Source organism: Carassius carassius, chromosome 28 (assembly GCF_963082965.1).
Source record: "Carassius carassius chromosome 28, fCarCar2.1, whole genome shotgun sequence".
Classification (NCBI taxonomy): domain Eukaryota; kingdom Metazoa; phylum Chordata; class Actinopteri; order Cypriniformes; family Cyprinidae; genus Carassius; species Carassius carassius.
In genome coordinates, this window is record NC_081782.1 from 15,898,544 (window position 1) to 15,912,487 (window position 13,944).

The 13,944-nt window shown below is 33.7% G+C and overlaps 1 protein-coding gene across 3 annotated transcripts in view; it reads right to left on the reverse strand.

Moving 5' to 3' along the window:
- Positions 1–13,944, reverse strand: part of cadm1b (cell adhesion molecule 1b) — a 187,742-nt gene that overhangs the window by 63,776 nt on the left and 110,022 nt on the right. For 2 of the 3 annotated variants that reach the window (XM_059514590.1, XM_059514588.1), the window contains exon 2: positions 1,803–1,823. The exons of the other annotated variant lie outside the window; for it this stretch is intronic. In XM_059514590.1, the coding sequence (XP_059370573.1) occupies positions 1,803–1,823 (21 nt within the window). The remainder of the gene's footprint in view (positions 1–1,802; positions 1,824–13,944) is intronic. 3 annotated transcript variants of the gene reach the window in all.

The following is a 13,944-nucleotide window of genomic DNA, read 5'->3' on the forward strand; positions in this document are numbered from 1 at the left end:
TTTGTCACAGAAAACACTTGTTGGTTCACATTGAGTTTGCCTTTTTGTACACATTTGCTTAAATTTATCTTATTTTCAAGATCTTAGGCAATCTATCGATTGTTGTTTTCCGTATGGCTGTAAATGTCACGCAATATGAGAAATGTCACGCAATCAAACTCAAATTAGACACTTTTAACATTGATTTAAGCACAAAATCAGTACCTGAGATTATCATTGTAATATTTGTCATGTTGTTGTTCCTGCCGCAACGCCGCAGAAATAACAACAGTTTCTAAAATAGAAATTAAGCATGTTGCTGTCGCGGCTGGTTAGGACAAAAACTCATATTAACATCGAAAAGATACAATTTATCACGTGTTGCATCATGTTGTGTGTAGTTAGGATATAGTGATTCCCTTTATCGCTCCATATTGCTTGGAGTAGAAGTGTAAAGTACACTGAAACTGTTCTAAACTTTAAATATGGGTACTATAATAATATAAGTCAATCAAAGTAAAGGACCATACATTTGTAGCCACCATACAAGTTTTGTACTGGACAGTTAAACTGTGGAAGGTTACTTTTGATAACATATACATTTGTCAGTGTTATCTAAATTCATTTTTTCATTAACTGTAATTTTAAGATTCATGCAATTAAAAAAGGCAGTGGTTATTTTCACTAAGTGTAAATAGCAGTATTTTCTTAGCGATATACACTAATTGCAAATAGCAATAGACTCTATTTACAATTTTAAAATAGCAAGATTTTCTGGTATTTATACTACTTATTAAAAATAGTACCAATTATCTGCACCATGAACTGTAGTACATTATAAAACAGTTATGTACTAATAACATATTGCGTGTAATTTATCATTTTAATTCAAATTATTAAATGGATGCTACCTTATTGGGACAATATAAGTCCTCCCTACACCTACCATAACCCTACCCAATATTTTATTTTAAACTTTTTGATTATTTCTTTAATTATTATCAAAAATAAATGTCTTTTCAATGTAATATGAGATTTGAAAAGGGAGGGGAAAAATTGGTAAAAGGGGGATGCGAACTTGGGTCGATTGCTTCAAAAATGATTAGTGTACATACTTTCCAGCCACTGGAGTTGTTGTGAGACTATTGTCTTATGTAGTGTTGATTAGCCCAATTACACTTGGTGGGCAGAGTTAGTGAAAATGGCCGCTGCCAACGAGGCGGGCTATTTGCACTAAGTGTAAATAGACACACCAATTTAAAAATACCAATAAAAAAACGAGAATTACGGAATTAAAGGGTTACAAAAATACACAGTTTGTAAAAAAGTTATTAAACAAGCTAAAATATTCATTTTTAAGAGCACTTGAATAAGTAAGAAGTGCATGAATAAAGTACAATTACTCTTTAGAGTAACAGTTCCCAATATCTGTGAAGAATTTGGCCAGGAACTCATGTGGGAAGAGAGTGTAAAGGTTCAGAAAGATGAGTCTTATGTAAATCAACCATGAGCTTCATCTAGAATTATTCAATGGATATGAATCTGAAATGCACCTGGTTTGGGTATTTTAATATAGCACAAGCAGTTTGATGAAAACTTCTAAATTGTCAATAACTTAGAGATAAAAAAAGCAGACAAGGTATTGCAGTTTCTTAGGATCAGAAAAAAAAAAAGAAACATTTAAGGTTGAAAAACATGCAGACTGCCTCATGGCCAGCTGTAAAACCATGCAAAACTGGAAAACAACGTGCAGAAAAGAAAAGTTAGGAGTTGGGGGATGCTGAAAGGTGATCCAGATCCAGTGATAAGAAGAAGAGCAGTACCTGATATGGTCTGAGCGGCTCCTGAGCAAGCGTAAAGAGAAACGGGACACATACAATAGTGTTAAAGCAGAAAACTTTCACTTTTCACTTCATCAGATACTTTGCATGCTTACAATTTCATTCAGGCCTGGATTTTAATCTTCTTGTAGCATATGTTAGATGACATGACACTACTAAGTGAGATCACACACTTCTTTCTTTCCCACATTAGCATTTCCTTCAAGTGCTGTGTTACACTGTCCTCTTTTGATGGCAAACTGCCATCCCTATCAAAGTCAAGGAGACTGTTGTAGAAGAAAGAGAGCTATAGAGTTTCCACTGCTGGACATCACAGACAGAGCAGAAAGACAAGAGAGATACTGGCTGAAAAGATGAGGTGATCTCATTTGTATTCATAGCGATCTGTATGTAAAGTGTGCAGGTACATTTTTTATACAGCTGAACAGACACAGAAATGTTCAGAATCATTTGGAAACTTTCTAAAATGTAAATGTACACCTTTTGAGAACCTTTGTGAGGTTCCGCTGCCAGTTATCAAGGACAAACTTCAACTCAATTCAACAGTGCAGGTTTGTGAAGATTAATTTTACAGCTGGTATTTTATATGTCTCAAATACAATGAAATAATAATGTTATGCTTTTGTAATGTATTGTCAACCCTAACCTACAGTAAATATGTGACCATGGTCTTAAGTCGCATGGTATATTTGTAGCAAAAGCCAAAAATACATTTTATGGGTCCAAATTTTTTGAAAAACCATTAAGATATTAAGTAAAGATTACGTTCCATGAATATATTTTGTAAATTTCCTACCATAAATATATAAAAACTTAATTTCTGATTAGTATTATGCATTGCTAAGAACTAAAGGATAAGGACAATTTTCTCAATATAGTTTTTTTTTGGCACCCTCAGATTACAGATTTTTAAATAATTTCATCTCTGCCAAATATTATCCTATCCTAACAAACTATACATCATTTGAAAGCTTATTTGTTTGGCTTTTGTTGTGGTCCTTGGTCAAATATAATAAATTGGTTTGAGAAAGGGCAAACATAAATTAAACAAATTAGTGCAAACTATTATACTATTAATACAATTATATATATATATATATATATATATATATATAATGTATAATTATATACATATACTAAAAACTTACATATAAAAAGTACCTATAACAAATAAATACTTTGTTTTAATTAAACTCAACTTCTGGGACATTCTATTGTACCTACAGTTATGTCAGACACTCCACAAGTCTTCTTTTTTGACATTATAAAGAATTCAGCATGACTCACTAGAAAAATATAAATCTGCAGCCTTTTTCACATCATTTGCCTTGAGGTAAATTTCCCAGACATTAGTGTTAGGACTAGCATTATTATAATTAAACGTATCTCAAATACTGCAACAGATGTCCAAGATCTCCATATCCAACTAACAATTCAAGATTGTAAGCATATCAATTAATATGGAGGCAGTGTATGATAAACAGCATGAGGCTAATGAGTCCTGTAAAAAGTCTCCTCGATTCATCCAGCCTCTCACAGCAGACATACACCGCTATAAATAGAGGATCCTCATGTCAATAAGCTCCTCAGCCTGATGTGAATCAGACGGGAGTTATGGCATGTCAGTAGGGCAGTGATTAGATGTCACCGCTGTCAGTCTTCTTACAAGATATTGATGGTCAGATTTCAGCAGAAGCCCATTTGATGCCATCCAAATGTAGACAGCTGTGCAAGCAAGGTATCGTTCAGAAAGGATGATTTTGAAAGTTGATTCCTCTCAAACAACAGCTGTGCAATATATTACTACTAAAACCGATAAATTTAATGATTTGAGGAAAGGACTACAGTAAATCACATTACACCTTTTTGGGGATCCTCATTGACAGTACTCACCCTCTTGTTGTTCCAAACCTGTATGACTGTCGGTGGTACACAAAAGATTATGAAATATTTGGTTTTCAGATTTGAATTGACCCCAGACTTGAAAAGAGTGGGCACAAATTCAAATTTTTTTAAATAAAATATCACATTTGGATGGCGGTGTATAAATAAACAACAATTCAAAAGCTTAATCAGGAAGATTGTTTTTATATACTGTATATTTTAGGGCTGGGCAAGTTAACGAGTTATTATCGCATTATCGCATTAATTGATTAACACAGACAATTATTTAATCGCAACTTTAACACAGTTTTTTATTATTATGAAAGTCCGTTGCTCACTGGCTCTGAATACACATACAGACAAATCATGGGTCTCAGGAGGGGATGCTCCCGATCAAATTATTTACGCTAAGCATCAACATTCACAACATTCACAATTAGCTATCATGCAGCAGGTATCAAAAGATCTGCACTCCAGCGTGGTTAGCACTCACACTCACTGATCTTTATAAAACTGAACCGCGATCTTGCCCACCTCTTCCAACCGAGCCAGGGATGATCACACTAGTCAAACGAACCAGACTTTGGGGTTCAAATGCGCTCTGTCACGGTTAAGATTGCCTAGTGTGATCACACCCTAATTATTCTCCCCCATCCCACACACACGGGTCTCTACCCACACAACAAGTTGTTGTCCCACGCTGCACTCTGCTGTGATGGGTCCAGTGTGCAGGTCTCTAATAGGACGGTGCCTGTTATAATGTTATGATCAAGGCTCTGGACTCTTAAACTTGTTTTTCTATAACAAACTATAAAATATTTTCTATAAAAACGTTAATGTCCTGGCAGTGAAAAATGGCTTGTTTTATATCTAATTTAATTACATTAATGTTGTAAGTTTAGATTTAGGCTACAATAATTATTTTAAGTACTACTATGCAAAAGGGACACTGCTGTAAAAAGCACCTTATTTGTTTAAAGTGTTTGCAAACCAAATGTTATTACATTTTTGTTCATATAGCAGTAGGCCTACTTTTGAAAGAAAAAAAGTGCACAATACACTACTTTTGAATGCATTATTAGTTTTGTGCATAACAATGTGATTAATTGTGATTAATCGCAGACAATAATGTGATTAATAATGTAATTTTTTTTTTAAAAATTAATCGTTTCCCAGCACTAATATATATACATTATATATATATATATATATATATATATATATATATATATATATATATATACAGTATTATTTAAAAATATGCATTAAAATAATTTATTGAACTTTCTGGCAAAAATATATCATAAAAGAATCATAAGGTGGCCCATATAATTTTTTTATTTGCTATATTTTAAGTCTTCTAAAGCTATATGATACCTTTGTGCGAGGAACATATATATATATTTAAGTTGTTAACCCTGTACAAAAGTAATATATTTAAAAAAACATGTATTTCATACTAAGTATATTTCAAATTAACATATTTACTGACATATACCTCGAGACTTACTGATACAAAAATTATAATTAAACTTTATTTAGAGTACTACTTGTGCACAATGCATATTTCTTAATCTTAAGCCTAAAATGTGTTTTAACATAACTATTGACGAGGACTGTGTGATCTTTAAATAACAAATGAAAGATATTTAAATTGTTTTTGAAGTATACTTGCAGTAGTTTCACTTTGGCACAATTAAATATACTTCAGTATACTGTATCTTTAGTATCTTCAGCACTACTGATGCATAATATAAGTGCATTAAAATACAAAATTAGTTGTTCCAATTTAGCAGACTTTATACCAGTTCAGTATTCTAAAAGGACAACTTGTAGTATATTTAGCATGAAATAAATATATTATAAAATATATTTTAGTATATTTATTTCTAGGCATTTGCTAAAAAAACCTCCTGTAATCTTACCCTTTCCTTGAATGGTTCGTAATAATTCATAAAAAAGTACTGATTTCTGAATACATGAAAGAAGAGAAAAATATCAGTGAGTTACATCTAACTTTAAGCTGTGGTTTCATAAGACTTGAAATATAGATCACAAGTAATGAAGGCCACCTTTATAATATTTCTAGAAGCTTTAGACACAATTCATTGTAAAAACCAGCAAAACAGAAAGCAGCACATTCTTCAAAAATTCTCAGAAAGTAAGCTATACATGTTTAAAACCATATTAGGGTGAGTAAATGAAGACCAGATAAAGAATTTGTCCATTTCACTATTCTAATTAGTATCTAAGATCAAGCTAATGTTTTTGACTATTAATTTAGAATATGTGCATTAGTAAATCACATTAGAAACTAAGGTTGACCTCTGAATGGTGCCCTGCAGATATTCAGCCCCATTTCCCCTTTAATTTCACAGTTATATTTCTGGTTACCCCGCTGAGCAGCCATATTAGCGTATTCCAACCATGAGCACAATGCTATGTGCTTCTGTCCGTTTTTGTGGTGTGACTTTGAGCTTGTATGTGACCTGCTGTGCTTTCATTTAATTAAAAGGGTAGGGGTGGAGATTCAAAGTGTACCTTAACAGGGATCTGATGGAAAAATCTGTCCATGCCATGTGCGCCCAAGGACACACGATGAGGTCCTACGACCACCACAAACCTCCTGGTTGGAAAACAATGACATTCTTTCTTGGACCATTTGTGAAAGTGATTCTGTGCTTTAATAGTACCTTATAAAACTTTATATGATGCTACAAATAGACTTTAAACCCAACTCCTTCATTACAAGGTAATGTTAAATTCTACATTTAAAGCATTAAAGAAATAGTTCATCAGCATTTACTGACCCGTCATTAAAACATGCTGTTACTTTATTACTTTGTTTTTAGCATTTAGTATTATATCACTTCCTCTCCAATCAATCCAATGTATGGACTGTCATTCTGACGGCACCCATTCAGTGCATTGGTGGATCCATTGGTGATACTATACAGTGATACTAAACAGTGTCGGGGAGTAACTAGTTACATGTAACCTGAATAACAGTAGAAAAAGTAAATGTAATCAGTTACTTTACTTTAATAAAGTAACTGAAATAGTTATACTACTTATTACATTTTAAATAGGGTAACTTGTAATCTGCAATCTATTACATTTCCAAATTAACCTTCCCAACATTGATCCTAAATTTCTCCAAATTTGTTCCAGTGAAGAAACAAATGCATCTACAATTTCAATTCATGTAAAAAATAAAAATATTAAAAAAAACAAAGCATATGCTGGTTAGGTATGTTTTGGAGCATGGCAGATTGTTTGAGTCGGTTTAAGCTGGTCCTTAGTTGGTCTTGATCTGGTTATGAGCTGGTCCTGGTTATGAGCAGGAGCCAGTTGCTTAGGACCAGCTTAAGTTGGTCATGTACTGGACATGACCAACTTAAACCAGCTCAGGACTAGATTAAACCGGCTCAAACCAGCTTCCATGCTTCAAAACGTACCTTACCAGCATATGCTTGTTTTTTTTTTTTTTTCAAAAGGGATGGCCATGAAGTGAGCTCATTTTCAGCAAATTTTCATTTTTGGGTGAACTGTTTGTTTAAGTCAATCAAAATGAGGGAACAAATTGTTACAATATGGCCATGATTTTCCTAATATAAGGAAAGGAATTAATTCAGTTAAATACCAGAAACTAATTCGTTGTGGGAACTTTTTATAAATTTATTGGTCCTTTGACGGCCCCCTGGTCTCTTTAAACCTTTGTTATATGCAAAGACTTTCATAAAAAGAAAAATCTTCCCAACAATATACATTAAAAATCTAAAAAGGTGAGTAAATAATGATATTTTTTGAGTGAAAAATCGTTTTAATTATCATGTTGTCATAAAGCACTATGATCTTTCATGTTTTGTCTCACTTTCTCATTTCACAATCCTTGCTTCACCAGTGCCAAGTGTGTTTTTATTGCCCATTAAGCATAAAATATAATTAAACCGAGGGAAACAAATTAAAGCTCTATCGACTGTAAGTGTTCTGTATGGTCATGCACTCACTACACTAAAGAAACATTTGTATAGACTTTCCATGAGATCCAGCAGAAAGAGATTCTCTCTCCAGACGGCATATGTACTGATATCAGCCTCTTAGATATGTGTGAATAGTTATCAGAGAGTGTGAAAAGAAACTATTCTTGCTCTGTTGTTGGCCATTTTCCACTGGATACAAGATAAACGGTAATATTTATTCCAACTTAAATCTTAAAGCTTAACCCACACTGCTGAAATGCTTCTTTTGCGAAAGGTTACCTATTAGCTTATATTCTTCCCTTTTCCCCATAATGCACTATTTCTTTAAATAATAATCTGTGGTGGATGGCTGTGTGCTCCTGTCCCTGAGTCTGTCATTTGGTGCATGGGGACAGGAGGTGGATAATGAGAACATAAGGGTGAGAGGAGCTGACAGGGACATCATCCTCCCACTACGACCGACAGAGCACAGGTCACAGAACAGTCACTAAACCTGCGCTCACCCACCTGGACTTCACATTAAAAATCTCCCTGCCATGGACCAGGTCCACTCTGACTTTCTCCAAATACTGAGAAAATGCAATCGGTGGCACTGACCGGTGCCTCATCTCCAAAATCACAAAATACTTCACTTTGCATGTAATGATTCAGGAAGACAATTCTCACTCAAAATCCACATTTTAAAATGCAACCAACCATATTTAGCATAGCAAAATTAATAAGCCTATCAGTTTTTAAAAGCAGATCTTTTGTTTTTGACATCCACAATAGTTCTTGCAAGTGTGTTTTTACTGCTGGAGCAATGTGGTAAACAAATTTCCAAAAGTCTCTTGGACTACATATCAACTGAAACATCGACAATGTGAGTATCATTACAGAAAATATTGGATGTATATATAGTGAATTGCTTAGTCCAACTCCTAAACAAATGATACCACTGATCAAGCTCTTTTTACTCAAATTCAAAAAACAGCCCAACTGGTGTATCTCCCAAACATGACTCTTAAAGTATGAATTTCTTTGTGTGTGAATCAAATACATACAGTATAGTTGTAGTTTGATTCCAAAACGCATGACACAACAGATTCAGTTCTTTTTAGTGAATCAAACACATGCACTACAACCATCGCAAGTAACTCCCAGGTAAGTGACTCTTATGAGCTAGTTCTTTTTAGTGATTCAAACCAGCAGTAGGTGCTTATTAATGAATCAAATACATAAAGTGAATTATAGTCTACAAAAGCTTAACAGTAAATATTATTTGTAGCACATAAATTAGTTTACTTAGTGTTGATAACTTTATCTAAAAATAAATAGCAGTTTAATGGTTTGAACTCTAATTTGAACCCTCTACTAATGTATCAGTTGACAGGGTTCCTTGAAAATTTCACAGCATTACTTTGACGGAAAAATTGACATGTACTGTATTTAATATATATATATATATACATATATCCAAAAGAACCGAATTAAATCAAAAGCTTGTGGTTTAAAAATCAAACTGATTCATGAAATCTGTCATTTTACGATTGCCAAATTAATGACTGCATATCATTCTTTTTAGTGAATCAAACACATAAAACAACCTGTTTAGAGATTCCCAAACAAATTATTCTTATGAGCCGGTTTTTTTTTTTTTCGAATCAAAACATATCAGCGCAATGCTTAAAAAAATATATAATAATGAAAAATGAAATTACAATGTTCAATTTTAAGAACATTTATGTTTCCTTTTGTCTGATAAACAATTTTGATACTGTGTTCATTTGATGACCAATCTGCGTCCTGGAGTGAAACCAGTTAAAGACCGTTGATTTAGGTTTGTCCAATTTGCAAGGGAGGCTGCATATGCTCCATTCATTATAGATACTATAATTCAATCATAAGTGTTGTACTATGGGAAATCATCTATCAATTTAAAAGGTTAAACCAATTACACTGCCATAGTGAACTATTCTACAGAAACACTTCAGAAGATCACGATTTAAGCAAGAACGTTGAGCGCAACAGATACACAAACTGTTCTCCCCAAAGCACCTGTGCTATTCAGTCACTGCCTTCCACCAATCAGATCCCTGGGTAATAGCATCCATCAGGCCCAACTCCATTTACCATGAGAGGCACAAAAAATGCATCAATTTGTTTGCTTTTTTAATGTCTTTTGTAGCACGCAATCAGACACCTGTCAAAAACACCTGCTGCTTATTTGTTGGGATACAAAATAGAAAGGTGGCCCCTTTGTCTTGCCTACGAGTTTATAATCCACGCTGTGTTTCCACACTGCAATAAGCATTTTTCAATTTCCCCTTCTCCTTTTCTTAATAAAATCACAGCAATCAATCAGCTGTGGGTGGGGGGAATGAATGATTATGCTAACCGAGACTTCATTTGTCTAGCATCAGAGGAAATGTGCACCATGAGGAGCACTAATAATTACTTTTATTCAACTTTTGGCAGGTCAAGGTCCCTTTCTGGCAGACTTTCCATTGGAGACCTAATATTTACAACGTATCAGATGATTTTTCACCTGGTGGTCCTGGTCTCTTGTTCTTATTGATCATATTGCAATTTGGATAAATATTTAAGAAATAGCACATAAGCAAGTGTATATAAGGAAGCTTATTTTCTCACAATTCAGACGTTTTCTGGGTTTTTTTCTTGCAAGTTTATCTCGCAATTGCAATTTAGAAACATTTCACAATATAGATTTTTTTTTCTCAGAATTCTGAACTTACTGTATGGTACATCTAGCAATTCAGGCTATTTTTCCTCATAATTTTTTTTTCTGCCACAGAAAAATAACTAAACAAACAAACAATAAAGTAATTGCAACTTTTTGTTTCACAATTCACACTTTTTTCCTTAGAACTGAGAATTTATATCTGGCAATTCTCCCTTTTTGTCCCAGAAATGACAAAAAAGTAATAATTGTGAGCAGAGGTGGAAAGAGTACAAAAATATTCTACTCAAGTAAAAGTACCATTACATTAATGAAATTTTACTTAAGTACAACTAAAAGTACCAGTCTAAAAATCTACTCAAGTAAAAGTAAAAAGTAGCTCATTTAAAATTTACTCAGAGTAAAAATTACTTAGTTACATTTTAACAGTGCGAGGGAGTCAAAAATGGGACAGGCCAAGGGTGTCAAACTCAGTTCCTGGAGGGCCACAGTCCTGCACAGTTTAGATTTAACACTAATTAAACACACCTGATCCAGCTAATCTTATCATTTAGGTTTATTTGAAAACTACATGATATGTGTGCTGGAGCAGGGTTAGAACTAAACTCTGCAGGGCTATGGCCCTCCAGGAACTGAGTTTGACACCCCTGGGATAGGTCTATTAATCTCAAACTAGTTGTTTTTAATTAAAGGAATCAGTTATTTAGAATAATAAAACATTTGGGCTGTTACCAGGCAAATCAGTATCAACAAACTCATCTTTTAATGCAGAGGAAATGCAGAAGATTCATTGGAAGTGGCATTTAGATGTATTACACTGTTTAGTGCAGGACAAGAATGCATTTAACCTGCAGTTACAAATGCATGAATAATGTTTTGATATACAAGACATAAAATGTTGAATACTCATTTGAAATGATAAGAAATTAATTATTTAAAAAAAAATCAAAAGATACTTTAAATGTGAAATTAAAATGGCCAGTATGTGTCAGCAAGTCACTGTTAATAAGTGAGTCATTGCGATTGAACCAAATCATTTAAACGGTTGATTCATTCAGGAACGAAACACTGTCACGTTGCTCAGAGACGCAAAACTGTGCTTTGGTGGCTGTGTTTGGAATTATTTTCTGTTGTAGAAATAGAGCTAAAAAAGGCAATATGGTGTCTGAAACGCACGTCTCTTAATTAACTTGTTTACTGAACTGTTATATATATATGTATGCATGTATATATTCATGATGATTTTTGGTGGAAAAGACGACTTTCTTTGTGTGATTTTGATTTAATATATGAAATTTGAATAAATGAATTTTCTGCCCCTATATCTTCAATTTTGTGATCATTCTAAATGCATTTTAGGAGACTGAATCACACAGTGAAAGAACGCACTATAAATGCGCGCACACATCATTAAAACAAAAAACATGATATTATCACAGACGATATATAGGCTATAGCACACTCCTCACCACTGTCTTTTTGGCTAATTTGTGCAAAACCTCTTGCTAAAATGTCAAAGCTTCATTTTAACCACCAATGCAACGATGCAATTACTTAGCTTACCCTCTACATTCTTGCGAAGGGTTGATGTCTTGTCGAGATTTTATAAGCTGCTAGTTTGGTCTTCCTAGGCAAGTACAGCTTATATTTTCATATTTCATATATATATATATATAATCTAAATGGTAAAGAGAACAACCAGGAGCAAGAGTAAAAAAGGAGGCGAGCAAGAGGCGACAAGAATTTGCTAAAAAGAAATAATAAATATCAGATAACGTCAAAACAGCACAATGACAGGTTCATTGTGATTTTTTACAATTATTTTTTATTTATTATTATTATTATTATTATTTTTTTATTTTTTTTTTTTTGCCATAAAGAAGCTTCCATATTGCTTTTAACAATATTTAATTACATTTCAGACAAACTTTGACCAGATCATTTGTAATTCATATTAGTTCATAGCATACTAAATATCACAGCTAGGAAAATATTAACTGGTAAATATTAAATATTCACATTATTCTAGACTATTGTTTTGTGTCCTAATGTTTGGACTCTATTCGATTCAAAGGACCAAAACTGTGCATTTACTGCAGGGACTAGGAAACGCTCACATAACATAAGTGATGAAACAAGCAAACAGAATTTTTGCAGGTCACAACAAAACAAGAGCGGCAGGAAAATAATTTTCCAGTATGCTGGTTTGACAGTGGATAATATCTTTTTTCTGGATAATATCCTTCATGTAGGTGGCTGAGCTACGCATTTCTAACCCTGTACAGTATACAGGGTTGTCATAACCCAGTGAAGCTAATATAACATTTATCTTTAGTATTTGTCATACATTACAAAACATGAATCAGAGCATAAAAAATGTCTTGAGTACCTTTCCCCTAACAAAACATATACAGTATTTGTTTTCACACTTTCTTTCTTTTAATTTCTTTTCCTTCTACTTCTGAAAATGAAATCTCACCCCTGAGGAGATGCAAAATAAAGTGTTTGATTAGTTGTTGTTATTCACAGGCGACTAGAGATTTCTACACCGGTTCGGCTCCACGCAATATAACTGACCAGGATAAGACATTAAATATTAAAACATCTTTACTCATTAAAAGGAAAGCAAATGTGCTTATTTAATTCACAACATATATTATGTAATCACTGCCTAAATGATTTGTGTGGAATTCAAAAAGAAGCATAAAAGCTGTGTAGAATACTTAATTTTTTTATGGATTTATTTTTTACAGTGTACATTTTAAAATCTACTGTAATATGGTACTATATGGTAGAATATATATGCCTAAAAATTCTACCATTCCATATATACATACCCAATTACATGCCTTTTGCTGTCATGCTCTTGAAAGAAACTGGTACAATGACAAGAAAATGATGGGGACTAGGACTGTTAATTATCATGTGTTGTGACCAGCGTGTCTCACAAAGAGTCTTTAAGGCATTTCAGATGACCTGAGAAGAATGTGGGCTGTTATGGATTCACATCTGACATCGCACATGAAACTTCACATTGCTATGTAGTGAGCATACAAAAGGATCCGTGAAGCAATAAACAATTTTCATATTTCCAAAACATGTTTCCTTACCGAAGGCATTTACTGAGTGAGTGGCATTTCCCTCCCACGAGTAGACCACAACTGTTATTTTACACCTGAGCCCATGTCTCAAAGGCTTACGGTTTGGACGCATATGAATATTAAACAGCGGCATGCTGCATTGTGTCTGAATTCTAATCATCCTGAATTATGACTAAATGATGTGTAGACTGCGCTACTAGTATTCCAGTGCTCCTCCACTTGTAACGAATGGCTGGAAATGTTATGCTATATTAAAAGAATAAATGATATTCTGTCACTTAACGTTTCCAGAGTGTGAGCGAGCTCCATTCTCCATGCTTCATAGCGGACGTGATGACGCAAACAAGTTGCCTGACAAACTATGTGTCAGCTTAATGATTCACCTTGTGCTGCGGAGACCTCATGCTAAAAAACCCTCAGGGGAAACATAATTCATATTTGAGGGACTAAAATCAATACCATTACTTTAAAATAGT